Source organism: Myxocyprinus asiaticus, chromosome 34 (genome assembly GCF_019703515.2).
Source record: "Myxocyprinus asiaticus isolate MX2 ecotype Aquarium Trade chromosome 34, UBuf_Myxa_2, whole genome shotgun sequence".
Classification (NCBI taxonomy): Eukaryota; Metazoa; Chordata; class Actinopteri; order Cypriniformes; family Catostomidae; genus Myxocyprinus; species Myxocyprinus asiaticus.
In genome coordinates this window covers 16,388,260-16,416,158 of record NC_059377.1, presented here as the reverse complement: position 1 = coordinate 16,416,158, position 27,899 = coordinate 16,388,260, and the positions used below count along the sequence as shown (strand labels likewise).

Here is a 27,899-nt window from a genome sequence, read left to right as displayed (position 1 = left end):
CAGCAGAAATGCAGAAGGGGTCAAAACGACCAAATTAAAAGTGCACTTGTACAAAATGAGTTTTTCCATTGCATTTAATTTTACATATGTACACTGGCAGTGAAAATGCACAATAACTATGGGTACTGAAAATAAAGCTCATTTACAGAAATTAAAATAGTATTAAAACAAAAGGTGCACGTTAGTTCCGCAAAGCAAATAAGCTAAAAATAAAAATCACGTCAGACCAAAACCACTGGTCTCAGTTCTTTTCAGTTCAATATTTTCTAAAGGAGTAATTTCAGCTTTCTTCTGTTGTGGAATCATCCTTATCTTGACATTGGACCATGATGTGCTCGTCTGGGCCCAGATCCACACTTTCTTGGCTCTCTTCATTTTGCTCTTCTTCCTCATCTTCATATGCTTCCGCTTCATCCTCTGCATCAAAGGCCATCTCTCGCAGCTCCTCTAGATTGTCTGGACTTTTACCAGTTAATCTCTGAGAAAAAAAAAAAAAATTAAAAAGGGCAGGTCCACAACCACTATAGACATGTACATCAATATTCCCGTATCTATTTCTAGACGCCATTTCATACTTCAATCATGTCGGCCATGTGTTGTACATGCTGCGCCAACTCCTGCAACTCTTCGTTCTCGTTCTTCAGTTGAGCAATCTGTTCATCTTTGGCTTCAATGTCTTTGTGCAACTAATTTTGAAATGGATTCAGACCAGTAAACAATGCATCATCTCGGTTAAAATCAGTTAAAGTTCATATTTAAAATTAGGAGCATTACAAGTGAAATAAGTTAAAGAAATCACAGTAGCACCTGGGGTCACTCTTAAAAAGGCTCATGACAGATTCATCAGCCCTGTCAAGAGAGGTGGTGCAGGATGGCTAAACATTAGCCACCACATTTTAGTAATTAACTCACCTTTTCATTCTCCTGGAGAACACTGAACAGGGCTTTCCGCCTCTCTTCTGCTACCTCCTTCCAGTATGAGCAGCCAGGAGTTTCTGGAGAGAAACTGTCTTCATTACAGTTATAAAGAACTTTCCATTACCATCTTCAAACCCCCCCCCCACAACTTGCAATAAATGCATACCAAATCAACACCACTGAACTATACACATGTGATTAGTTACCTTTGATCATAAACTCATAAGCTTCTTGGGTGATCCCTTCAGGCTGGTTCTCATTTTCTGGGCTTGTGGATTTTACTGCCACCTCTGCTTTGACTCTCTTTGAGCCCTTTTCTTGCTCAGCGCTCCACATCTTCCTTTTGGGAACAGCTTTGCCATTCTTAAAAACAGAGTTTGAGTGTGACTTAAACACTGCAATATACACACACCTAATGGGTGGATCTCACAAGAGCATGTCCAGGGGCCACATGCATAGGACTATTCCTATGAAAAAAAGTTAAGCCTTTTATATTAAACAAAAAAAAAAAAAAACCCATTGCAATATTGCGTTGTGTTTGTCCACAGTTTTAACGCAGCAGGAATATATAAATCAAAAAGATTAAAGCCCATTTCAGAATTACTAGTGTTACATGCAAGATTTCAGTTAAATGCCATTCAATTCACAGGTACATTTGACGTTCAAACAAAACAAACATCAATTTGTCAAAACAACTGCAGCCCCTTTCTCAGTGCATTGCACTTAATCTGGTTGCAGTGCATGTGTGCACTCAGTGAATTAGGCCTCAAGTAACAAGTTGTTTTGCAAAATGGAAACTAGCTTGGAGTTTAATATTTACGGATCAAAATGAAGAAATTTAACTGACACCAAACTAAAAGCTTCTATAAAGCATTTTATATCAGATGCAGCTTCGTACCATTTTTCAAATGCTTTTTTCCATAGAAATTGATTTTTCCACTACTGTGAAGTGGCATTACTGATGGAGATTCTGTCAGAGCGCTGATATCCAACTAAAAACGAAAACTGTCGATCATTCATCACCGAGCACTTTTAGGAACACCATGGTCCCTAATAAAAAGACCCCAGCACAGTCCTCTGCTGTTGTAGCCTATCCGCCACAAGGTTCGACGCGTTGTGCATTCCGAGATGCTATTCTGCTCACTACAATTGTACAGAGAGGTTACTGTAGCCTTTGTCAGCTCGAACCAGTCTGGCCATTCTGTTGACCTCTCCAGGGCTGTACGTTAACTTTGTACATGGCACTGGTGCTACAAAAGGTTGAATTTTTAAGAACAAGCCACACAATTGTAGCACAAATAAAATGTGTTACCATCTCAGAAAACCACCACAAGTAGTGCAGTTAATCACTTAGACATGTGACTGGCAAAGGACATTGTTGCATACAGGGTACACAAAATCCAAACCTTAACAAGTGTTGACAAACATTTGCCCAAAATGGCAGACTGCAGGAACAAAACACCTCTTGCTTAGTCAATTGTTTATATAGCCCAATAATCACTAAACACAAATCCAAACAACATCCATATTACACTTCAAATTAGCAGGACAAATGGGTCTGTGGGCAGACATCACTTAAAAATTCTTATTTGCAAACTCACCCAGTCAACCATTGACTTAGTGCAATGTGTGCGTGTCACAGATGTAGCATGTCTGCTGGCCACCCTTTCCTATTTGGTCTCCTGGCGTGGCGTTGGGAAGTGCTGTTTTTTTTTTTTTTTTTTTTTTAAATGTTATCCCTTTTTAAAATGCTGTTACCCATTACATAAGGATTGTCTACTCCAATCTCTTCTGGAGCCTCCATGCACCAGCAACAGAAGAGTTGTTTAGCATCGGCGTTGCATCTATACATTTTCCCTTTTGATACTCCCTTAATTTCATTTGGCAGTACCGCTTTCATTTCTTCCTCATGGGCTTGTTTGGGGTTTTGGTGGAGCACTTAAATACTGCTTGACTAGCTGAGGAAATGGCAGAGGCAATAGGAATTATGGGATTGTTCCCTAGGAATTGGTGTTGGATAGATGGAGTGTACATAACCAGGACACACACACTTTTGTTTTTGGCACCATTCTGAGTAAACTCAGAGACTGTTGCGCATGAAAATCCCAGGAGATCAGCGGTTACCGAAATACTCAAACCAGCCTGTCTTGCACCAACAATGATGCCATGGTCCAAATCACTACCCCCCACCCACCCCTTCTGATGGGGAATGTGAAAACTGAAGCTCCTGACCCTTATCTGATTGATTATACATTGCACTGCTGTCACACAATTGGCTGATTAGATAGTCGCATGAAGTAGGTGTACAAGGGTTCCTAATAAAGTGCTCAGTGGGTGTAGTTTCAATAATACCAAGTTTTATCATAGTTGTTGCAGCACTAAGAAAGTTTAGGCATGCATGTAGCCCATCAATATCTCAAAAGCTTGAGACAGCAGGTGTATAGCTAGTCTGGGCAAATTTGCTTCCGAAAAAGGAGAATTTAGCTGAAAGTAGTTGTTTGCGTCCCGGTTAAACAAAACTCTGCATTTCTCTAGATCAGTGGTTCCCAAACTTTACAGTGGTGTACCCCCCTCCAAACATTCATAGTTTCATGTATCCCCTGGATAACATCCACACAAGGTATATTGAAGATTTAACAATTATCTTGTTTGATATAAGGGAGTTGTTTTAACATTTGTACGTTATATTTACCATATACACAAATTGAATAAGTGGCTTGAGATGGGTGTGCTAAATAATGCATAACTTTTAAACTCGCCCCCTCATAGGCACGGGAGCATGACACCGTACCGCGCATCTTTATAAGAGCTACCGGTGCGCAAGAATAGCTGCCTGTAACGTGTCAGGAATTGTGCATCACTGCAGGTATGGCATTGCCAGCCTTCTGCGCATTTGCACGGTTAGCTCAAGGTCCTTGTCACATTTTGTCAGAAAGATTGAGCTCATTTGAAAAAAGTCACGCAAGTTTATGCACTTTTTAAACCGCAAGATAGGATTTAATTTAGGGCTGAAACGATTAGTTGCCAACGTAGACAATAAAAAGGCCAGACATTTGTGTCGAATAGTCACTCATTTAACGTAACAGGAGAACAGACATGAAACTAGTGATGCGCGAGAGCAGCACTGCAGCTCACGGACGGAGGGGGAAGAATTACACAGCTTCCAGTCCAGATGCACTCCAAACTTTCCAAAACAGCTTCAGGTGATGTTGATCACAAAGTATGAGGAAACTATACAAAAATACAAGGTAAATACAGAAACACCCTCGTTGTAGAATAAGCGGAGCTGACGTTCTGCTGAAGCAAAACTCGCGTGTCGTGCGTCTTTAAAGGAAAGACCCCGGCGTTATATCTTTAATGCAGTTATATTTAATGCGTTATAGCTTTTAAGTTCAAAAAAGGCAGCAGGTCATGTAAATAACTCCAACACTGGCATTTCTCGATGTAGTCAGCACCTCTGAGTTGAAGAGTCCCGATCTAAGGGGGGTGATGGAGATTGAAACTGCACCCGGCTGATGCACTCTGGCACGGGGACGCCCGACCCTCAAGCATGCAATTGCTGCAGCTAAATTATAACGTGACATTGAATCGTAATGGGTCACTGTGCATTACTTACCGTGAAGAAAATTGTTAATACGCAGCTTGTTTTTGTTTTTTAGTTAGATGGATTTAAGTGAACAAAAAGGTGAGGTAATCTTCACCCCATTAAACACTGAAACAAAACGTTTTTGTTTTCCCCAATATAAATATCCCAAACTCCTTTAAAGCAACATTTCACTTTAGTAGAAGAAATACATACACTGCAGAACTCAGTTTGAATGTTGTTTTAGACTGGGATTAAAAAGTCTCAGAATCTTGTTCGCGTACCCACATCATCCCCCAGGGATGCACGCACCCCAGTCTGGAAAACACTGCTCTAGATTTTAGGGGTGAAATATGACAGGCATGTTCTTGACATGTTTTGCATGCTATTGCTGTTTGTACCTCAACTATCCGTCCCAGGTTCTTATTTACCGCAGCTGGCTGAAGGACCTGGAATGTCCTCCTTCCTGATCCTGTTCCAGGTGTTGGCACTACAAGGAATTTCTGAGAAAAATAAGACAACACAAATCATGATGGTATTTGGAGAGAAGGAAAGCGAAGCTGCTTTATCAAAGTACACAGTAACTCAGGCTACTTTCACCAGCCTTAACACTGTCTTGACAGGTTAACAAGACAGCAACAAGTGAGGTATCCGACCAACTTTGCATGTCCACCGTTCTAACAAATGTGGGAAAGGGGCAGGACGCACATCAGCTTCATGGGGTAAACACCTCCGATTCCTCGAGCAGCAATTGGTCCCTTCACATTATTATCTTACTGCAACATTCTTTAACCTGTAATTACTGTGGAAAACTCACCACAGAAGTCTACTTATGACAAACTGCAAGTTTGAGTTGGTTAATGTTTTCACTCGCAATACAGTGGCAGAAGAGAAAACATGGTTACTGAATTTCTAAAAGCAGAAAGTGTCAAGGCTTATGCACATTGGTAATTAATTCAGAAACAGATCATGGTCTCAAGTCAGTTTGTTCTAGGTGGGAAATAGTTTTAAATTAAAGGCAATTTGCTGACCCCATTCATCCCCTCTTTGACAAAGCCAACCATGTTCCATTTAACCAGAACACAGGAATAATTAAGAATTACAGTTATGGCAATTAACAGCTATAGACCATCACCACTAACCACTAGCTTTTAAAGGTGCCATTTATCAGTTTATGGAGATGTTGCATCCAAATTCAAAAGAAATACCCAGTAATGCAATCACAGAGGAGACACACCATGTCACTAACAATCAATTAAACTCTTTTAGTAGCCTAAATGAATAGTGTTAGACTCTGCAAGTGTCAAGTTGAAATGGTCCAGATACCTTGATGTTTTCAGAGGGATTCTCTGCATGCTTAACCCTTCTGACTGAACTCATGTTTCACCTAAATTAAAAACAAAAAAAACCTTCCATTAAAAACACTCAATTTTATCACAACAGCCTGAAGACAAACTGGACATTGGTAGCGGACATGTCCTTAATCAAGATTGAAGGTCCAATTACATGCAAAAAGGAAAGTGTAAATTAGGTCATGTAACTTGACACCATTTAAAATTTCCCAGCACTTGTCACCTTTTCCCCTTTGCAGTTCTTTTTGTTTTTTTAGTACAAATGAGGTCATAAAAACGTCATGTACAAAACTCTGTATTTGAGACAATTTAAGGTAATGTCTGTTTAAAAAAAAAAAAAAAAAAAAAAAAAAAAAAGCTTAACCTAAAAAGGCTGACTAGGCCTCTGACTGTGTTTAAGCAACCAAAAATGTAATTCAAACCCGTACAAAAGCTGCCACTTCTGAAACGAAAAAACAATAATATATTTAATCCTTAAGAACTACCGGACATCAAGCAAGACAAAGATAATACTCACTTGATATGGCAAGAAATGTATTCAATAACTTCTCAGTAGTCAACTCGTGCTGTTTGGTGTGTGAGAAGAGCGCGCCAGTGGCTTAAATGCTGCCTTTGTACCGTCACGTGACTCCAGATTTCGCGCGTAAACAAACCACCTCTCCTCATTCAATGGATATCAGTACTTTTTGCTTCTCAAAATAGTATATGAATATTACGAGAAGGGAAAAACAGGTTTTGTGTGTTCAAACTTCATTCAATTAATTGTGTCTATATTTAAATAAATGTAAATATTTTTGTATCCCGCAGATTAGACAATTTCAGCCTCATTCATAAAACACGAGTAGAACTGAAGCAGTAGCCTACTGTAATTCGTTCTACTTGTGTTTCATGAACTAATGAAGCCTAAGTTCTCATAGTAGACACTAATTTAAGATGAAGGGTAGTTCTGGACGCTGTACCGTGGTAATACCAGATTTGTTGGACATGTACCTTGGCAATACCTTGTTTTAGGGCATCATGGTAGTATCATGGTACTTTTTTAAAGGAAGTTCACATAAAGGCAGTATAAAAGTAATCTATTAGACTCCAGTTGTTTAATCCATGTCTTCTGAAGCGATCCAATCGGTTTTGGGTGAGAACAGACCAAACGTAATGCATTTTTACAGTACAACTTGCCATAGAGCGCAACAGTACTGCCTACTTTTTCAGCCGTCATGGTTCCGGAAGTATTTTTTCCATGAATTTTTTGCATCTTTTCATAAAACTAACCAGCTCCGAGGTGAATCACAAGATTACAAACTTTGTATTTGAGGCAAAAAAGTATTTGAAAATAGGATAAAAAGATAAAGGTACAAGACTAGTACTTACCGGCTTTCACAAAACATGAACTACAGTCCCGTGAAGCATTGCAAATGACATAGTCGAATTAAAAATTATTGGAATATAACTATTGATTTTAGGTTGTTAATTATAAGTAAAAAACTATATACTTTACGTTTATTGCTAAATATTACGATATGTACAAATATATTTAATTTAAGGGTGAAGAGACACCGACTCCATTGCGTCATTTACACTAACATCATGGGAGTGGGCGGTCACTCCTGGGCTGGTTTCATGGGCTTTGCTGGCCGCAATTCTCTGATTGGTGGATCTTTCTGGACAATGGGTAGTTGTTCAACAGGAATTCCGTTATCAAACACGGTTTTTAAACAAATGAATTTGAAATAATGCAGACTGATGGCTTCAATTTATGAAGCTCAAGGTAGGTCTGGCTTTAAACTGTCTTTATAAGTTATCGTTTAAAATTAATAAGTCTATGGAAAAAATGAATGTGATGTTTACTTCCAGAACCAGATTGTTGCGCTCTATTGTTGTCCGCATCATGATTTCAAGCTCGATTACACTTCCACAGAGCGCAAAATGGCGCAAGGAAGAGTAATCGAGCTTGAAATCATGATCGTGCCTAGGAGACTGCTTTTTTCATTTTGGGTGAACTATTCCTTTAAGTATTGAAATGTTTTTTATATGACGTTTATCCTAAAATAACCTAATACTGTACTCGTGTTTTTGGTTTTTCCGATTTTGAATTCCTAATTGAATATGAAACGAACGAATGATACACGGATTCATGTCAGTCAGTACAACAGGAATGAATAAGGCTGTCAGAAAAATGACGTGCGCCCTTCTCCTATCTGTCACATGTGCACAGCTGCGTGACGCGCATCGGCCATTTTAAGTTGTTTGTTCAGCGAGGAGCGCTTGTTATTTTCCCGACAAACACAGATCAAAGGCCCGAAACACTCGAAAGACATTTCACCGTTTCTCTTCATCATTATGGGTCCACCGCGATGCAGATCCCGCCGTCTGTCACCTGAGAGAACGGAGGATTTCGGTCGGTTTGTCACTTTATCTTGACATGGCATTCAGTTGTGTGACGACTGTGGAAAAGCTCGAAAACAAACGGATACCATCTAGCTAAGCCTCCGCGGAGGAGAGATCAAGCCTGGCGGGTTTTTTTGCACTGAGATCGGTGTATTAAGACGTGGGTTTCTTGTTAGGATCGTTTTGCAGTACTAGCTCGGATCGCAACGGGCTTGGAGGAAAACTCGAGAAAATGAGACACAATTGTTAGCCAGTTAGCCAGCCACGCATGAAAGCCAGTCCCCGCTATCATCGAGATAAATAAGGCAAAAACAAAATGTAACCGTCAGACCTTCGATTAATATTAGCTTGACTGCTCTTGTAGATTTAAAATCATATAGGACCCGAAAGAGATGTAGCTCCCTTCAACCAGCTTGTCAGTTAGTGGCAAAAGTGTGTATTCAGCTAAGCTAGCATTAGTTTGCTAGCCAGCCACACAATAAAAGCCTCCAAATGGCACTCCACTGTGGCAGGACAGTTAATGGGTCCATTTTATGCCCTTAAATCCCAAAATGTCCAGCAAACTCCGTGTTCTTACTCGATGCCAAGATCTCATGGCATCTGTATTTCTCAGCCATGGTTGTCTTTCTCACCTGTCATTCAGATGTGCTTTTATGAGACGGTTTATTATACAAAGACATGGATACAAACCAGAAGAATCGATCCTGGAAGAGACTTTCAAAAGTCCGCAACAATAGTCAAGTCTCTTTGTCAGCTTTTTAGATAACGTTAAGCAAGGTTTATTTAACTAAAGCCAGGGATCTGACCCCTTTCACACACAAACACGTCCACAAATCTGTTTGTATGGATTTTCAGTGTAGCAGGCATTTGTGTCACCCGTCTTCTTTTCAGTGCTAAAACACAGTCGACCATATAACGATTTAATATTTGGATTGGGTCGTGTTATATGAGTGGTTTCCCTTAGTTAACACACACACACACACAAACTAAAACAGGTGTAACACACGAAAACGTAGTAAAGCAAGAATACAGTGCAAATTTACATGGTTCATGTGCGTTACCCACATTGATCTGAAAATGACGATTTGTTTTTACAAAATGTGTCCCTTCGAATTAGTATGTGCTGCAGGTAGTGCTTGGTTATAGCTTTTCTTTAGTTTTGAAAAGCCACTTAGTCTACTGTCAGGAAAACACAAAGAGAGATAGAGAAAAAAAAAAAACAGTCTGCATAAGAAATATTGTTACTGTCAGTAACAATGGGAGACCCAAATTCTCGAAGGAATCAAACGAGAAACCGACTCCGAGCCCAGCTACGAAAGAAAAGAGAATCTCTGGCTGATCAGTTTGACTTCAAGATCTACATTGCCTTCGTATTCAAGGAAAAGGTACATTTATGTGGTTCAAATAAGCATGCGACTTTGTGAAAACAACATTAAGAATTGGGAACCACTTTGAATTCTTCTCAAGAAATTCGTGATGACAGGGATTGTTCTAATGTTCCTTTGAACCACTTTTGCAGAGAAAGAAGTCCGCGCTCTTTGAAGTAGCTGAGGTGGTCCCTGTGATGACCAACAACTATGAGGAAAATATCCTTAAAGGTGTGAAGGATTCAAGCTACTCCTTAGAGAGTTCTTTAGAACTTCTCCAGAAAGATGTCGTGCAGTTGCACGCGCCTCGTTACCAGTCAATGCGTAGAGTAAGTATTGCGACACATTGGTTTTCTTTCAGCAGTGTCAGTTGAAGATAAAAGGGATAGTTCACACACACACACAAAAATTGTTTCTCATCATTTACTCACCCTCATGCCATCCCAAATGTATCTGACTTTCTTGTATTTTGCATAACACAAACAAAGATTTTTAGGAAAATATCTCGGCTCTATAGGTCCATACAATGCAAGTGAATGGTGGACAGAACTTTAGCACTCCAAAAAGCACATAAATGCAGCATAAAAGTAATCCATATGACTCCAGTAGTTTAATCCATGTCACCTGAAGTGATATGATAGGTGTGGGTGAGAAACAGATCAATATTTAAGTCCTTTTTCTTTCTTTCTTTTTTTTTTTTTTTTTACTATAACAGGGTTCCCGCAGATCCTTAAAATGTCTTAAATTCAGTTTTCCCAAATTTAACGTCATAAAAAGTCTTAAATATCTTAAACGATGCAATAAAAGTCTTTAATTTTTATTTAAAGAGGTCTTAAATTTGGGGCGGAAAGACAGGAATCATGATATGACCTAATGTGATTATCAAACTTCAAAAGAATACGATTTAATTAAATAAATGCATGCACTGTGTCCTTCAAAGTGAAAACACGGCACTGTATTTTCTCCAAGCATGTGAGGGCTTGTGAGTATTTCCAGCTGTTGCAGAGCAGTAAACAATCATTAAGCCATATCGGAATCATATCATGCTTTGACTCTCTTTGAGCCCTTTTCTTGCTCAGCGCTCCACATCTTCCTTTTGGGAACAGCTTTGCCATTCTTAAAAACAGAGTTTGAGTGTGACTTAAACACTGCAATATACACACACCTAATGGGTGGATCTCACAAGAGCATGTCCAGGGGCCACATGCATAGGACTATTCCTATGAAAAAAAGTTAAGCCTTTTATATTAAACAAAAAAAAAAAAAAACCCATTGCAATATTGCGTTGTGTTTGTCCACAGTTTTAACGCAGCAGGAATATATAAATCAAAAAGATTAAAGCCCATTTCAGAATTACTAGTGTTACATGCAAGATTTCAGTTAAATGCCATTCAATTCACAGGTACATTTGACGTTCAAACAAAACAAACATCAATTTGTCAAAACAACTGCAGCCCCTTTCTCAGTGCATTGCACTTAATCTGGTTGCAGTGCATGTGTGCACTCAGTGAATTAGGCCTCAAGTAACAAGTTGTTTTGCAAAATGGAAACTAGCTTGGAGTTTAATATTTACGGATCAAAATGAAGAAATTTAACTGACACCAAACTAAAAGCTTCTATAAAGCATTTTATATCAGATGCAGCTTCGTACCATTTTTCAAATGCTTTTTTCCATAGAAATTGATTTTTCCACTACTGTGAAGTGGCATTACTGATGGAGATTCTGTCAGAGCGCTGATATCCAACTAAAAACGAAAACTGTCGATCATTCATCACCGAGCACTTTTAGGAACACCATGGTCCCTAATAAAAAGACCCCAGCACAGTCCTCTGCTGTTGTAGCCTATCCGCCACAAGGTTCGACGCGTTGTGCATTCCGAGATGCTATTCTGCTCACTACAATTGTACAGAGAGGTTACTGTAGCCTTTGTCAGCTCGAACCAGTCTGGCCATTCTGTTGACCTCTCCAGGGCTGTACGTTAACTTTGTACATGGCACTGGTGCTACAAAAGGTTGAATTTTTAAGAACAAGCCACACAATTGTAGCACAAATAAAATGTGTTACCATCTCAGAAAACCACCACAAGTAGTGCAGTTAATCACTTAGACATGTGACTGGCAAAGGACATTGTTGCATACAGGGTACACAAAATCCAAACCTTAACAAGTGTTGACAAACATTTGCCCAAAATGGCAGACTGCAGGAACAAAACACCTCTTGCTTAGTCAATTGTTTATATAGCCCAATAATCACTAAACACAAATCCAAACAACATCCATATTACACTTCAAATTAGCAGGACAAATGGGTCTGTGGGCAGACATCACTTAAAAATTCTTATTTGCAAACTCACCCAGTCAACCATTGACTTAGTGCAATGTGTGCGTGTCACAGATGTAGCATGTCTGCTGGCCACCCTTTCCTATTTGGTCTCCTGGCGTGGCGTTGGGAAGTGCTGTTTTTTTTTTTTTTTTTTTTTAAATGTTATCCCTTTTTAAAATGCTGTTACCCATTACATAAGGATTGTCTACTCCAATCTCTTCTGGAGCCTCCATGCACCAGCAACAGAAGAGTTGTTTAGCATCGGCGTTGCATCTATACATTTTCCCTTTTGATACTCCCTTAATTTCATTTGGCAGTACCGCTTTCATTTCTTCCTCATGGGCTTGTTTGGGGTTTTGGTGGAGCACTTAAATACTGCTTGACTAGCTGAGGAAATGGCAGAGGCAATAGGAATTATGGGATTGTTCCCTAGGAATTGGTGTTGGATAGATGGAGTGTACATAACCAGGACACACACACTTTTGTTTTTGGCACCATTCTGAGTAAACTCAGAGACTGTTGCGCATGAAAATCCCAGGAGATCAGCGGTTACCGAAATACTCAAACCAGCCTGTCTTGCACCAACAATGATGCCATGGTCCAAATCACTACCCCCCACCCACCCCTTCTGATGGGGAATGTGAAAACTGAAGCTCCTGACCCTTATCTGATTGATTATACATTGCACTGCTGTCACACAATTGGCTGATTAGATAGTCGCATGAAGTAGGTGTACAAGGGTTCCTAATAAAGTGCTCAGTGGGTGTAGTTTCAATAATACCAAGTTTTATCATAGTTGTTGCAGCACTAAGAAAGTTTAGGCATGCATGTAGCCCATCAATATCTCAAAAGCTTGAGACAGCAGGTGTATAGCTAGTCTGGGCAAATTTGCTTCCGAAAAAGGAGAATTTAGCTGAAAGTAGTTGTTTGCGTCCCGGTTAAACAAAACTCTGCATTTCTCTAGATCAGTGGTTCCCAAACTTTACAGTGGTGTACCCCCCTCCAAACATTCATAGTTTCATGTATCCCCTGGATAACATCCACACAAGGTATATTGAAGATTTAACAATTATCTTGTTTGATATAAGGGAGTTGTTTTAACATTTGTACGTTATATTTACCATATACACAAATTGAATAAGTGGCTTGAGATGGGTGTGCTAAATAATGCATAACTTTTAAACTCGCCCCCTCATAGGCACGGGAGCATGACACCGTACCGCGCATCTTTATAAGAGCTACCGGTGCGCAAGAATAGCTGCCTGTAACGTGTCAGGAATTGTGCATCACTGCAGGTATGGCATTGCCAGCCTTCTGCGCATTTGCACGGTTAGCTCAAGGTCCTTGTCACATTTTGTCAGAAAGATTGAGCTCATTTGAAAAAAGTCACGCAAGTTTATGCACTTTTTAAACCGCAAGATAGGATTTAATTTAGGGCTGAAACGATTAGTTGCCAACGTAGACAATAAAAAGGCCAGACATTTGTGTCGAATAGTCACTCATTTAACGTAACAGGAGAACAGACATGAAACTAGTGATGCGCGAGAGCAGCACTGCAGCTCACGGACGGAGGGGGAAGAATTACACAGCTTCCAGTCCAGATGCACTCCAAACTTTCCAAAACAGCTTCAGGTGATGTTGATCACAAAGTATGAGGAAACTATACAAAAATACAAGGTAAATACAGAAACACCCTCGTTGTAGAATAAGCGGAGCTGACGTTCTGCTGAAGCAAAACTCGCGTGTCGTGCGTCTTTAAAGGAAAGACCCCGGCGTTATATCTTTAATGCAGTTATATTTAATGCGTTATAGCTTTTAAGTTCAAAAAAGGCAGCAGGTCATGTAAATAACTCCAACACTGGCATTTCTCGATGTAGTCAGCACCTCTGAGTTGAAGAGTCCCGATCTAAGGGGGGTGATGGAGATTGAAACTGCACCCGGCTGATGCACTCTGGCACGGGGACGCCCGACCCTCAAGCATGCAATTGCTGCAGCTAAATTATAACGTGACATTGAATCGTAATGGGTCACTGTGCATTACTTACCGTGAAGAAAATTGTTAATACGCAGCTTGTTTTTGTTTTTTAGTTAGATGGATTTAAGTGAACAAAAAGGTGAGGTAATCTTCACCCCATTAAACACTGAAACAAAACGTTTTTGTTTTCCCCAATATAAATATCCCAAACTCCTTTAAAGCAACATTTCACTTTAGTAGAAGAAATACATACACTGCAGAACTCAGTTTGAATGTTGTTTTAGACTGGGATTAAAAAGTCTCAGAATCTTGTTCGCGTACCCACATCATCCCCCAGGGATGCACGCACCCCAGTCTGGAAAACACTGCTCTAGATTTTAGGGGTGAAATATGACAGGCATGTTCTTGACATGTTTTGCATGCTATTGCTGTTTGTACCTCAACTATCCGTCCCAGGTTCTTATTTACCGCAGCTGGCTGAAGGACCTGGAATGTCCTCCTTCCTGATCCTGTTCCAGGTGTTGGCACTACAAGGAATTTCTGAGAAAAATAAGACAACACAAATCATGATGGTATTTGGAGAGAAGGAAAGCGAAGCTGCTTTATCAAAGTACACAGTAACTCAGGCTACTTTCACCAGCCTTAACACTGTCTTGACAGGTTAACAAGACAGCAACAAGTGAGGTATCCGACCAACTTTGCATGTCCACCGTTCTAACAAATGTGGGAAAGGGGCAGGACGCACATCAGCTTCATGGGGTAAACACCTCCGATTCCTCGAGCAGCAATTGGTCCCTTCACATTATTATCTTACTGCAACATTCTTTAACCTGTAATTACTGTGGAAAACTCACCACAGAAGTCTACTTATGACAAACTGCAAGTTTGAGTTGGTTAATGTTTTCACTCGCAATACAGTGGCAGAAGAGAAAACATGGTTACTGAATTTCTAAAAGCAGAAAGTGTCAAGGCTTATGCACATTGGTAATTAATTCAGAAACAGATCATGGTCTCAAGTCAGTTTGTTCTAGGTGGGAAATAGTTTTAAATTAAAGGCAATTTGCTGACCCCATTCATCCCCTCTTTGACAAAGCCAACCATGTTCCATTTAACCAGAACACAGGAATAATTAAGAATTACAGTTATGGCAATTAACAGCTATAGACCATCACCACTAACCACTAGCTTTTAAAGGTGCCATTTATCAGTTTATGGAGATGTTGCATCCAAATTCAAAAGAAATACCCAGTAATGCAATCACAGAGGAGACACACCATGTCACTAACAATCAATTAAACTCTTTTAGTAGCCTAAATGAATAGTGTTAGACTCTGCAAGTGTCAAGTTGAAATGGTCCAGATACCTTGATGTTTTCAGAGGGATTCTCTGCATGCTTAACCCTTCTGACTGAACTCATGTTTCACCTAAATTAAAAACAAAAAAAACCTTCCATTAAAAACACTCAATTTTATCACAACAGCCTGAAGACAAACTGGACATTGGTAGCGGACATGTCCTTAATCAAGATTGAAGGTCCAATTACATGCAAAAAGGAAAGTGTAAATTAGGTCATGTAACTTGACACCATTTAAAATTTCCCAGCACTTGTCACCTTTTCCCCTTTGCAGTTCTTTTTGTTTTTTTAGTACAAATGAGGTCATAAAAACGTCATGTACAAAACTCTGTATTTGAGACAATTTAAGGTAATGTCTGTTTAAAAAAAAAAAAAAAAAAAAAAAAAAAAAAGCTTAACCTAAAAAGGCTGACTAGGCCTCTGACTGTGTTTAAGCAACCAAAAATGTAATTCAAACCCGTACAAAAGCTGCCACTTCTGAAACGAAAAAACAATAATATATTTAATCCTTAAGAACTACCGGACATCAAGCAAGACAAAGATAATACTCACTTGATATGGCAAGAAATGTATTCAATAACTTCTCAGTAGTCAACTCGTGCTGTTTGGTGTGTGAGAAGAGCGCGCCAGTGGCTTAAATGCTGCCTTTGTACCGTCACGTGACTCCAGATTTCGCGCGTAAACAAACCACCTCTCCTCATTCAATGGATATCAGTACTTTTTGCTTCTCAAAATAGTATATGAATATTACGAGAAGGGAAAAACAGGTTTTGTGTGTTCAAACTTCATTCAATTAATTGTGTCTATATTTAAATAAATGTAAATATTTTTGTATCCCGCAGATTAGACAATTTCAGCCTCATTCATAAAACACGAGTAGAACTGAAGCAGTAGCCTACTGTAATTCGTTCTACTTGTGTTTCATGAACTAATGAAGCCTAAGTTCTCATAGTAGACACTAATTTAAGATGAAGGGTAGTTCTGGACGCTGTACCGTGGTAATACCAGATTTGTTGGACATGTACCTTGGCAATACCTTGTTTTAGGGCATCATGGTAGTATCATGGTACTTTTTTAAAGGAAGTTCACATAAAGGCAGTATAAAAGTAATCTATTAGACTCCAGTTGTTTAATCCATGTCTTCTGAAGCGATCCAATCGGTTTTGGGTGAGAACAGACCAAACGTAATGCATTTTTACAGTACAACTTGCCATAGAGCGCAACAGTACTGCCTACTTTTTCAGCCGTCATGGTTCCGGAAGTATTTTTTCCATGAATTTTTTGCATCTTTTCATAAAACTAACCAGCTCCGAGGTGAATCACAAGATTACAAACTTTGTATTTGAGGCAAAAAAGTATTTGAAAATAGGATAAAAAGATAAAGGTACAAGACTAGTACTTACCGGCTTTCACAAAACATGAACTACAGTCCCGTGAAGCATTGCAAATGACATAGTCGAATTAAAAATTATTGGAATATAACTATTGATTTTAGGTTGTTAATTATAAGTAAAAAACTATATACTTTACGTTTATTGCTAAATATTACGATATGTACAAATATATTTAATTTAAGGGTGAAGAGACACCGACTCCATTGCGTCATTTACACTAACATCATGGGAGTGGGCGGTCACTCCTGGGCTGGTTTCATGGGCTTTGCTGGCCGCAATTCTCTGATTGGTGGATCTTTCTGGACAATGGGTAGTTGTTCAACAGGAATTCCGTTATCAAACACGGTTTTTAAACAAATGAATTTGAAATAATGCAGACTGATGGCTTCAATTTATGAAGCTCAAGGTAGGTCTGGCTTTAAACTGTCTTTATAAGTTATCGTTTAAAATTAATAAGTCTATGGAAAAAATGAATGTGATGTTTACTTCCAGAACCAGATTGTTGCGCTCTATTGTTGTCCGCATCATGATTTCAAGCTCGATTACACTTCCACAGAGCGCAAAATGGCGCAAGGAAGAGTAATCGAGCTTGAAATCATGATCGTGCCTAGGAGACTGCTTTTTTCATTTTGGGTGAACTATTCCTTTAAGTATTGAAATGTTTTTTATATGACGTTTATCCTAAAATAACCTAATACTGTACTCGTGTTTTTGGTTTTTCCGATTTTGAATTCCTAATTGAATATGAAACGAACGAATGATACACGGATTCATGTCAGTCAGTACAACAGGAATGAATAAGGCTGTCAGAAAAATGACGTGCGCCCTTCTCCTATCTGTCACATGTGCACAGCTGCGTGACGCGCATCGGCCATTTTAAGTTGTTTGTTCAGCGAGGAGCGCTTGTTATTTTCCCGACAAACACAGATCAAAGGCCCGAAACACTCGAAAGACATTTCACCGTTTCTCTTCATCATTATGGGTCCACCGCGATGCAGATCCCGCCGTCTGTCACCTGAGAGAACGGAGGATTTCGGTCGGTTTGTCACTTTATCTTGACATGGCATTCAGTTGTGTGACGACTGTGGAAAAGCTCGAAAACAAACGGATACCATCTAGCTAAGCCTCCGCGGAGGAGAGATCAAGCCTGGCGGGTTTTTTTGCACTGAGATCGGTGTATTAAGACGTGGGTTTCTTGTTAGGATCGTTTTGCAGTACTAGCTCGGATCGCAACGGGCTTGGAGGAAAACTCGAGAAAATGAGACACAATTGTTAGCCAGTTAGCCAGCCACGCATGAAAGCCAGTCCCCGCTATCATCGAGATAAATAAGGCAAAAACAAAATGTAACCGTCAGACCTTCGATTAATATTAGCTTGACTGCTCTTGTAGATTTAAAATCATATAGGACCCGAAAGAGATGTAGCTCCCTTCAACCAGCTTGTCAGTTAGTGGCAAAAGTGTGTATTCAGCTAAGCTAGCATTAGTTTGCTAGCCAGCCACACAATAAAAGCCTCCAAATGGCACTCCACTGTGGCAGGACAGTTAATGGGTCCATTTTATGCCCTTAAATCCCAAAATGTCCAGCAAACTCCGTGTTCTTACTCGATGCCAAGATCTCATGGCATCTGTATTTCTCAGCCATGGTTGTCTTTCTCACCTGTCATTCAGATGTGCTTTTATGAGACGGTTTATTATACAAAGACATGGATACAAACCAGAAGAATCGATCCTGGAAGAGACTTTCAAAAGTCCGCAACAATAGTCAAGTCTCTTTGTCAGCTTTTTAGATAACGTTAAGCAAGGTTTATTTAACTAAAGCCAGGGATCTGACCCCTTTCACACACAAACACGTCCACAAATCTGTTTGTATGGATTTTCAGTGTAGCAGGCATTTGTGTCACCCGTCTTCTTTTCAGTGCTAAAACACAGTCGACCATATAACGATTTAATATTTGGATTGGGTCGTGTTATATGAGTGGTTTCCCTTAGTTAACACACACACACACACAAACTAAAACAGGTGTAACACACGAAAACGTAGTAAAGCAAGAATACAGTGCAAATTTACATGGTTCATGTGCGTTACCCACATTGATCTGAAAATGACGATTTGTTTTTACAAAATGTGTCCCTTCGAATTAGTATGTGCTGCAGGTAGTGCTTGGTTATAGCTTTTCTTTAGTTTTGAAAAGCCACTTAGTCTACTGTCAGGAAAACACAAAGAGAGATAGAGAAAAAAAAAAAACAGTCTGCATAAGAAATATTGTTACTGTCAGTAACAATGGGAGACCCAAATTCTCGAAGGAATCAAACGAGAAACCGACTCCGAGCCCAGCTACGAAAGAAAAGAGAATCTCTGGCTGATCAGTTTGACTTCAAGATCTACATTGCCTTCGTATTCAAGGAAAAGGTACATTTATGTGGTTCAAATAAGCATGCGACTTTGTGAAAACAACATTAAGAATTGGGAACCACTTTGAATTCTTCTCAAGAAATTCGTGATGACAGGGATTGTTCTAATGTTCCTTTGAACCACTTTTGCAGAGAAAGAAGTCCGCGCTCTTTGAAGTAGCTGAGGTGGTCCCTGTGATGACCAACAACTATGAGGAAAATATCCTTAAAGGTGTGAAGGATTCAAGCTACTCCTTAGAGAGTTCTTTAGAACTTCTCCAGAAAGATGTCGTGCAGTTGCACGCGCCTCGTTACCAGTCAATGCGTAGAGTAAGTATTGCGACACATTGGTTTTCTTTCAGCAGTGTCAGTTGAAGATAAAAGGGATAGTTCACACACACACACAAAAATTGTTTCTCATCATTTACTCACCCTCATGCCATCCCAAATGTATCTGACTTTCTTGTATTTTGCATAACACAAACAAAGATTTTTAGGAAAATATCTCGGCTCTATAGGTCCATACAATGCAAGTGAATGGTGGACAGAACTTTAGCACTCCAAAAAGCACATAAATGCAGCATAAAAGTAATCCATATGACTCCAGTAGTTTAATCCATGTCACCTGAAGTGATATGATAGGTGTGGGTGAGAAACAGATCAATATTTAAGTCCTTTTTCTTTCTTTCTTTTTTTTTTTTTTTTTTACTATAACAGGGTTCCCGCAGATCCTTAAAATGTCTTAAATTCAGTTTTCCCAAATTTAACGTCATAAAAAGTCTTAAATATCTTAAACGATGCAATAAAAGTCTTTAATTTTTATTTAAAGAGGTCTTAAATTTGGGGCGGAAAGACAGGAATCATGATATGACCTAATGTGATTATCAAACTTCAAAAGAATACGATTTAATTAAATAAATGCATGCACTGTGTCCTTCAAAGTGAAAACACGGCACTGTATTTTCTCCAAGCATGTGAGGGCTTGTGAGTATTTCCAGCTGTTGCAGAGCAGTAAACAATCATTAAGCCATATCGGAAATTTATGACAAGCTACCAATAAAGATCAGCTGTTGATGATGATGATATAATGTTGATGAAATATGACAATGTTTACTTTTAATTGTTTATATTGTAATATGTTTTAGATTATTGTAGGAGTGCACATTTTATTTCCCTTATCTGTTTGAATGAGCAGCTGGAAGCAGTGAAGTGCAAACATTTCAAAATATGAGTCCCTGTTGTATTTCAAAGTTAAAGTGCCTCTAAAGTTAAAAGTTACACACTATTAATAAAATCTTAAAAGGACTTAAATATTGATAAATATTCATATCACTTCTGAAGATATAGATTTAACCACTGGAGTCTTATGAATTATTTTATGCTGCCTTTGTGCTTTCTGGAGCTTTAAAATTCTGGCCACCATTCATTTGCATTGTATGCACCTACAGAGCTGAGATATTCTTCTAAAAATCGTCATTTGTGTTTAGTAGAAAATAGTCATACACATCTAGCATGAGGGTAAATAAGATATTTTATTTTTTTATTATCCCTTTAAGCTACTACTGCGTTGCAATCGTAATGCTCTGTCTTGTCCAGACATCCATGTGTCATCACTTGATATTTATGTCTCACCATTGTTTCTGAATCCTAATAGGATGTGATAGGTTGTACCCAGGAGATGGACTTCATCCTTTGGCCCCGCAACGATATTGAGAAGATTGTCTGTCTCCTGTTCTCCAGATGGAAAGGGGCTGAACATGAATCGTTCAGGCCTGTTCAGGTATGGTTTTCTCCTGCCCAAAAACATAATTAGTGGTGCTTGGAGCATCATTAATACTATTGCTCATACATGGGGTTAAAGATTTGAACAAACCTCTAACCCCAAGTATTAAACTTTGACTTGTAACCCCACACAGTTTGTGCTACGGACATGAATGCTTGTGGAGGAGTGCTTTTACTTTTCTAAGCAATCAGATTTGCAGTTTTCACCTGGATATGTAAAAAAGGGCAAAAAAGATTCCATAGATTTAGTGTGCTTTCACACTTTGTTCAATTGCTTGGTCTGAACCCAATGTTTTTTTATTTCCTCCGTATTCCTCTGTGGCCAGCGCTGGAAGATTCTATAGTTGGAACGGATTAGTTCTACAGTATAACAGCAGCCTCAAGAAATGAAATAAAAACAATCACTAGTCACATTCACACATACAGCCCTTTCCAGAAAATTACTTAAATTTCCAGTTTAGAGGTCATGTGTGAACTACTGATGGTATGTGTGAACAGCACATTTGGTATATTTACCAGTAAAGGCAACCCAACGATTTTCCTGTAATTTACCTGGTTGCATGTTTGAAAGGGGCTATTGACACCTTGTGTGGATTTACTGTATCTAAATCTTTTATCACTGACAATATTAATCAATATTCTTATTCTCACTTTAATGCATATTTTGTTCAGTGCATAGTTTGATTAGTTAATAAAGTGTTTTAAGTTGAAGCGAGAGCATGCAAAGAAAAATGTGACTGTATGGATGCGTGCCCCGTAAGCACATATAGTTGAAGTCAGACGTTTAAGTCATTAAAAACTAATTTAACCACTCCACAGATTTCATATTAGCAAACTATAGTTTTGACAAGTCGTTTAGGACATCTACTTTGTGCATGACAGAATTAATTTTTCCAACAATTGTTTACAGACAGATAGTTTCACTTTTAATTGACTATCACAATTCCAGTGGGTCAGAAGTTTACATACACTAAGTTAAGTGTGCCTTTAAGCAGCTTGGAAAATTCCAGAAATCTATGTCAAGCCTTTAGTCAGTTGGCCAATTAGCTTCTGATAGGCTAATAGGAGTCAATTGGAGGTGTACCTGTGGATGTATTTTAAGGCCTACATGGGAAAAATCAAAAGAAATCAGCCATGACCTCAGAAAATAAAATTGTGGACCTCCAAAAATCTGGTTCATCCTTGGGAGCAATTTCCAAATGTCTGAAGGTACCACGTTCATCTGTAAAATGATAGTAGTTAAGTATAAACACCATGGGACCACGCAGCTATCATACCGCTCAGGAAGGAGACGCATTGTGTCTCCTAGAGATGAACGTAGTTTGGTGCGAAAAGTGCAAATCAATCCCAGAACAACAACAGCAAAGGACCTTGTGAAGATGCTGGAGGAAACAGGTTGACATGTATCTATATCCACAGTAAAACAAGTCCTATATCGACATTACCTAAAAGGCTGCTCAGCAAGGAAGAAGCCACTGCTCCAAAACCACCATAAAAAAGCCAGACTACAGTTTGCAAGTGCACATGGGGACAAAGATCTTACTTTTTGGAGAAATGTCCTCTGGTCTGATGAAACAAAAAACTGTTTGGCCAGAATGACCATCGTTATGTTTGGAGGAAAAAGGGCGAGGCTTGCAAGCCGAAGAACACCATCCCAACCGTGAAGCATGGGGTTGGTAGCATCATGTTGTGGGGGTGCTTTGCTGCAGAAGGGACTGGTGCACTTTACAAAATAGATGGCATCATGAGGAAGGAAAATTATGTGGATATATTGAAGCACCATCTCAAGACATCAGCCAGGAAGTTAAAGCTTGGCCACAAATGGATCTTCCAAATGGACAATGACCCCAAGCATACCTCCAAAGTTGTGGCAAAATGGCTTAAGGACAACAAAGTCAAGGTATTGGAGTGGCCATCACAAAGCCCTGACCTCAATCCGAAATTTGTGGGCAGAACTGAAAAAGCGTGTGCGAGCAAGGAGGTCAACAAACCTGACTCGGTTACACCAGTTCTGTCTGGAGGAATGGGCCAAAATTCAAGCAAGTTATTGTGAGAAGCTTGTGGAAGGCTACCCAAAACATCTGACCCAAGTTAAACAATTTAAAGGCAATGCTGCTAAATACTAACAAATTATATGTAAACTTCAGACCCATTGGGAATGTGATGCTGAAATAAAATAAAATTTTTCAATAAAAGCTGAAATCATTCTCTCTACTATTATTCTGACATTTCACATTCTTAAAATAAAGTAGTGATCCTAACTGACCTAAGACAGGAATTGTGAAAAACTGAGTTTAAATGTATTTGGCTAATGTGTATGTAAAATTCTGACTTCAACTGTACATCGTATTTCCAACTTAATATCTTGTGAATAATAATAAACCTAATTTCTCATTAAACATCATCTGCTGAAATATATAGGCTATAAAAAAACAATTTATTTATCATACATTTTGTAAATACTTAAATATAGAGCATTGTAACGGAGCCAAGACTCCTTAATTTTAAAATAGGAGTCCCTGGTGTATTTCGGACTAGTTTTCATTTAAAAGTTAAAGTAAAAAAAATGTTCTGGTAATTATTGAGGTTTTGGTTGCACAGTAAACAGCATTTGGGATTGTATTCATTGCGGACTCTTGTAGCCTCTATGTCTGTGCCTGTCTTGGTAAGGAAAGACCAAGACATTTTCTTTTTTTAACATTCTATAGATAAATGTAAAATAACTATCGGCCAAAAAATAGTTTTTTTGCCTTTTCCAGCACCGTAGTTATTGGTATTGGCAAAATCTACTAACGGTTGACCTCTAATGTCAATGCCCTGATAACCACTCAAAACACCATAGTATTGAAGAGACAAGTTTTGCACAGGCAAACACCACTCTTCAGAAAATGTCAAAATAAATTTAAGACGGCGGGGCCTGGGTAGCTCAGTGAGTATTGACGCTGACTACCACCCCAGGAGTCGCGAGTTCGAATCCAGGGTGTGCTGAGTGACTCCAGCCAGGTCTCCTAAGCAACCAAATTGTCCTGGTTGCTAGGGAGGGTAGAGTCACATGGGGTAACCTTCTTGTGTTCGTTATTAGTGGTTCTTGCTCTCAATGTGGCGCGTGGTAAGTTGTGCTTGGATTGCGGAGAGTAGCATGAGCCTCCACATGCAGAGTCTCCGCGGTGTCATGCGCAACGAGCCACGTGATAAGATGTGCGGATTGACGGTCTCAGAAGTGGAGGCAACTGAGATTCGTCCTCCGCCACCCGGATTGAGATGAGTAACCGCACCACCACCACGAGGACCTACCAAGTAGTGGGAATTGGGCATTTAAAATTGGGAGAAAAAGGGGATAAAAAAAGAAATAAATAAATTGTAAAACTGTAAATGTAAAATAAGACTAAAGTTACATTTATGTTCACAGGCCAAGTTTGAATTTCACCACGCAGACTATGAGAAACAGTTTTTACATGCTGTTGGTCGGAAGGACAAGGCTGGCATGGTTATAAACAACCCTAATCAGTCTGTCTTTCTCTTCATGGACAGACAGCACTTACAGGTTGGTTAAAAAACATAAGGAAATAAAGGTGAACATTAAATAATACACCTAACAAACCTCTAATATTTGCTTCCTTCCACAGACTCCAAAAACCAAGCTCACAGTTTTCAAGTTGTGCAGCCTCTGTCTCTACCTGCCACAGGACCAGCTCACCTGTTGGGGGGTTGGAGACATCGAGGACCACCTCCGTCCATACATGCCTGACTAGGAGAAACGCATGGAAGACACCCTTCAATCTACACATCCCTCAGTTGAATAGAATTGAACTTGTGCTTGGAACTCTCCTTTTTGTTAACCACTCATTTTCATCTTGAGATTAATTTAGTTTTTTTTTTTTTTTAACCCCTCTTTCAACCAATCTTGGTTTGGTTCACCTCATTTACCCTCTGTTTGATCTTCTTTTTTTTTTTTTTTTTTTACTTGCATGAACATTGACTTTGAGTGGTTGTTTTCTTGGAGCTGCACCGTCAATAATACCAGTCACAAAAGGAACTCTACGTTAAGGGAAAAACCTACAAAATGACAAGAAAAAAAATGGAAACCAATGACAGAGGTCTCTTAAATGTGTTCCTCTTGTGTTGGAATGGCTTTAACATCAGTGTCATGAGGGATAGCTATATTGTCTCTATTATTGGGAAAATTATAGTACTAGGGATTTCATGAGTAATGACAACCAGTGACAAAGAGCCTGGGTAGTCTTCCTCTAAAGGCTTCTATTTAGAAGGTGATCAGTAGAACTCATTTGGTGTAGGCATTGCTTCTCATTCTGTGGTACTGCCTTAGTTTTTGCTGGACATTTTAATTTGAGTGTTATTCCTTGCCAATAATATGACAGACCTTATTTTGATATATTTTATAATATCTGGAGGTGTGGTGCCTGAAGGGGACAGAGGTGAGTGGCATGATGTATGTCTAAGAACCTTGACAAACTCATGTCTTTTGGAGGAATTCTGACGCTGTTTTTTTCTTCTTGGGGTTGGGATGGTAATTGTCACCAATCAAGCACTATATACATACAAGCTTCTGATAACAGATTTAATCTTTGGTGGTGAGTATGTGATGGGAGATGAGCTCATGTACCTAATAAGAAATCTTGTGGAGAACTCAAAATGGATCATTAGTTTTGTTTTTCTTTTATAGACAACCCTGTTCTGAGAATGAGTACTAATTATTGCAGTGCTTGGGGACTTGGTAACTGTAAGCCATCTTCGTTGGGTCATATGGCATAAAATCATTACTTTATTTCCCACTTTGAAATTTTAAGTTCACAGTCAGCAAAGGGAAAGGTGTATCTTTTGTCTTTATGTATCCATTGTTTGAAATAAACAGAGCTGAACATATCCTAACAAAGTGCGAAACATTTTTATGATGGAGTTTATTATATATCATCAAGAAAATGTTATTTACAGGATATGTACATAATTAGCTGCCAAGGTGCTTAGTGTGTCTTCCCTGAGCAATAAGCTTTCCATTCTCCTTGTTAGTTAGATCTACTGTTGCAAATGCCAAAGTCCGTCCTTGTTTTAAAACCTGTGCAGTTATCAGGATGTCTTCTCCGATTTTAGCAGCATTCATGTATCTGTTAATAAGTGGAAAAATATTCAGTACCAAATATAACCTTATTTCATGACATCAGATCCCACACATTTGTAATCATATTATAGCTACACTACCAATCAAAAGTTTGGACATGCTTGACTGAATATGTTTCTGACCAATTGAAAAGCTCCGGATCAAAATGCTTAAGTTTAAATGCTTTCAAATAGCTTTGTGGAAAAATGTAAATCGTGACCAAGTATTTGTTTCTTTACAAAACTTGATTTTTGAAGGCGTTAAGCTGTCAACAAGTATCCAGCATAAATGGGAACTTCTTTAATACTGGTATGCATGGTGAGTACTTCATGAATGTTGATTGAGTGTGCATAGCTGTGATGGTGGCTACTTTGAAGAAGCTAAAATATAAGATTGTTTTGGTCCATTTGGGATTTTTTCACAAGTTTGATGACTTTAAAGGAACAGTTCACCCAAAAATGAAAATGATCTCATTTACTCACCCTCATAATATCACAGATGTGTATGACTTTCTTCTGCTGAACACAAACGAAGATTTTTAGAAGAATATTTCAGCTCTCTAGGTCAATACAATGTAAGTGAATGGAGGCCAGAACTTTGAAGATCCAAAAAGCACAAAGGAATCATGAAATAAGTCTTTACAACTCCAGTGGTTAAATCTATATCTTCAGATGTGATTTGACAGGTGTGGGTGAGAAAAAGATCAATATTTAAGTCCATTTCCAAAAAATTATCCTCCCTGTTCAGTAGGTGGCAATATGCACGAAGAATGCAAATTGCCAGAAACAAAAGAATAAGAAAGTGAAAGTGGAGATTTATAGTAAAAAAGGACTTAATATTGAGAAATTTTGCTTCAGAAGACATTGATTAAACCACTGGAGTCATATGGATTACTTTTATGCTGCCTTTATGTGCTTTTTGGAGTTTCAAAGTTCTTGCCACCATTCACTTGCATTTTATTGACCTACAGAGCTGAAATATTCTTCTAAAAATCTTCGTTTGTGTTCAGTAAAAAAAAAAAAAGAAAGTCATACTCATCTGGGATGGCATGAGCGTGAGTAAATGATGAGAGAATTTTCATTTTTGTGTCAACTGTTCCTTTAATGTAATTCTAAAGTTTGTAATTAGTAACAAAGAATGGGTCCAAACTTTTGACTGGCAGTGTACTTCTAAACACAAACCTACACCAAAAATCCTCACGTTATATTCATGTCGACGCTGACTCCAGGCGCTCCTCTCTCAGAGTACATGATGGCAGTAGTGGAGATCACATCCACCAGCGTGGCTGTCAGTCCTCCGTGAAGAGTGCCTCCTCTGTTGGTGTGTTCCTCCTCCACTTTCATCTCACACACAACTCTGCCAGGGGTTGCAGAGACTATTTCAACCTGGTCACAACATGAACGGTTAATTATGCTCGTCGCAGGTTGAACTGGTTACGTTGGTACGCATATCAACTTCAAGGTTGCAGTGTCTTCGCGCGACACTTACCTTCTTTAAAACCCGGTCAAATCCAGGGCTGTCCACCATCATTCGCATGATCTGTTTTAATGAATTTACAGACAAGGAAACCATTACTAAATTTTGCAAATACTAAAACACAATGAAGGACAAGTGTACACTGGGAATTGTTTGAAAGGTGGCCCACAAATTAAGAGTGGATTGATTTTCCGGTGTAAAGTCAATCCTTCTGATTTTATTTTAATTGAAATATAAACAACTTAAATATAGTAAATGTGAATATTACGGAAATTCGCATTGCTTTTCCCTGAACATGTAAACTATATCAAACGAATAAATTAATGATTAGTATTAGAAACTTAAAGATGAACCTTTCGCCTATGTGCACTTTTATTATGAAATATACAGTGGATCCGTTCAGTCTTGCGTTTAAATGTTCCGGTACGCCACCAGTCCAATAATAATAGTTCCTAAATTCAACGACTACTCTCTGGATGCAA

At 38.9% G+C, this 27,899-nt stretch overlaps 3 protein-coding genes across 12 annotated transcripts; 1 reads left to right on the top strand and 2 right to left on the bottom strand.

Moving 5' to 3' along the window:
* Positions 1 to 56: 56 nt before the first annotated feature.
* LOC127425183 (geminin-like) lies at positions 57 to 17,081 on the bottom strand. Of its 7 annotated transcripts, XM_051670896.1 has the most exons (8): positions 15,810 to 17,081; positions 15,267 to 15,327; positions 14,420 to 14,443; positions 4,903 to 4,974; positions 1,125 to 1,281; positions 913 to 995; positions 576 to 686; positions 57 to 478 (listed from the first exon to the last, which is right to left on the bottom strand). In XM_051670896.1, exons 2-8 carry the CDS (start codon positions 15,318 to 15,320, stop codon positions 281 to 283), a joined length of 699 nt encoding a protein of 232 aa, XP_051526856.1. In that variant the 5' UTR covers positions 15,321 to 15,327; positions 15,810 to 17,081; the 3' UTR covers positions 57 to 280. The 7 variants fall into 7 exon arrangements, with proteins under 7 accessions (XP_051526856.1, XP_051526855.1, XP_051526854.1 ...); XM_051670895.1 differs by having other exon boundaries at positions 15,267 to 17,081; XM_051670894.1 differs by lacking the exon at positions 4,903 to 4,974 and having other exon boundaries at positions 14,342 to 14,443.
* LOC127425178 (uncharacterized protein C6orf62 homolog) lies at positions 7,914 to 25,709 on the top strand. Of its 4 annotated transcripts, XM_051670877.1 has the most exons (6): positions 7,914 to 9,623; positions 9,758 to 9,934; positions 19,197 to 19,373; positions 20,698 to 20,823; positions 24,235 to 24,369; positions 24,452 to 25,709. In XM_051670877.1, the coding sequence occupies exons 1-6, from the start codon at positions 9,495 to 9,497 to the stop codon at positions 24,575 to 24,577; spliced, it is 870 nt and encodes a 289-aa protein (XP_051526837.1). In that variant the 5' UTR covers positions 7,914 to 9,494; the 3' UTR covers positions 24,578 to 25,709. The 4 variants fall into 4 exon arrangements, with proteins under 4 accessions (XP_051526837.1, XP_051526839.1, XP_051526840.1 ...); XM_051670879.1 differs by lacking the exon at positions 19,197 to 19,373 and having other exon boundaries at positions 7,940 to 9,623; XM_051670880.1 differs by lacking the exon at positions 9,758 to 9,934 and having other exon boundaries at positions 7,960 to 9,623.
* LOC127425190 (acyl-coenzyme A thioesterase 13-like) lies at positions 24,690 to 27,735 on the bottom strand. Its single transcript, XM_051670903.1, has 3 exons — positions 27,430 to 27,735; positions 27,142 to 27,326; positions 24,690 to 25,948 (listed from the first exon to the last, which is right to left on the bottom strand). The coding sequence occupies exons 1-3, from the start codon at positions 27,511 to 27,513 to the stop codon at positions 25,792 to 25,794; spliced, it is 426 nt and encodes a 141-aa protein (XP_051526863.1). The 5' UTR covers positions 27,514 to 27,735; the 3' UTR covers positions 24,690 to 25,791.
* Between the last annotated feature and the right edge of the window lie 164 nt (positions 27,736 to 27,899).

Coding starts and splice junctions, on each gene's coding strand:
- LOC127425190 (XM_051670903.1), bottom strand. CDS start 27,513: ATGGTTTCCTTGTCTGTAAATTCATTAAAACAGATCATGCGAATGATG. Junction 27,327..27,429: donor TTGACCGGGTTTTAAAGAAG/GTAAGTGTCGCG, acceptor TGTTGTGACCAG/GTTGAAATAGTCTCTGCAAC. Junction 25,949..27,141: donor AGCGTCGACATGAATATAAC/GTGAGGATTTTT, acceptor ACTTATTAACAG/ATACATGAATGCTGCTAAAA.
- LOC127425183 (XM_051670894.1), bottom strand. CDS start 15,320: ATGAGTTCAGTCAGAAGGGTTAAGCATGCAGAGAATCCCTCTGAAAAC. Junction 14,444..15,266: donor ATCCCTCTGAAAACATCAAG/GTATCTGGACCA, acceptor TATTTTTCTCAG/AAATTCCTTGTAGTGCCAAC. Junction 1,282..14,341: donor ACCTGGGACGGATAGTTGAG/GTACAAACAGCA, acceptor TCTGTTTTTAAG/AATGGCAAAGCTGTTCCCAA.
- LOC127425178 (XM_051670877.1), top strand. CDS start 9,495: ATGGGAGACCCAAATTCTCGAAGGAATCAAACGAGAAACCGACTCCGA. Junction 9,935..19,196: donor GTTACCAGTCAATGCGTAGA/GTAAGTATTGCG, acceptor CCACTTTTGCAG/AGAAAGAAGTCCGCGCTCTT. Junction 19,374..20,697: donor GTTACCAGTCAATGCGTAGA/GTAAGTATTGCG, acceptor GAATCCTAATAG/GATGTGATAGGTTGTACCCA.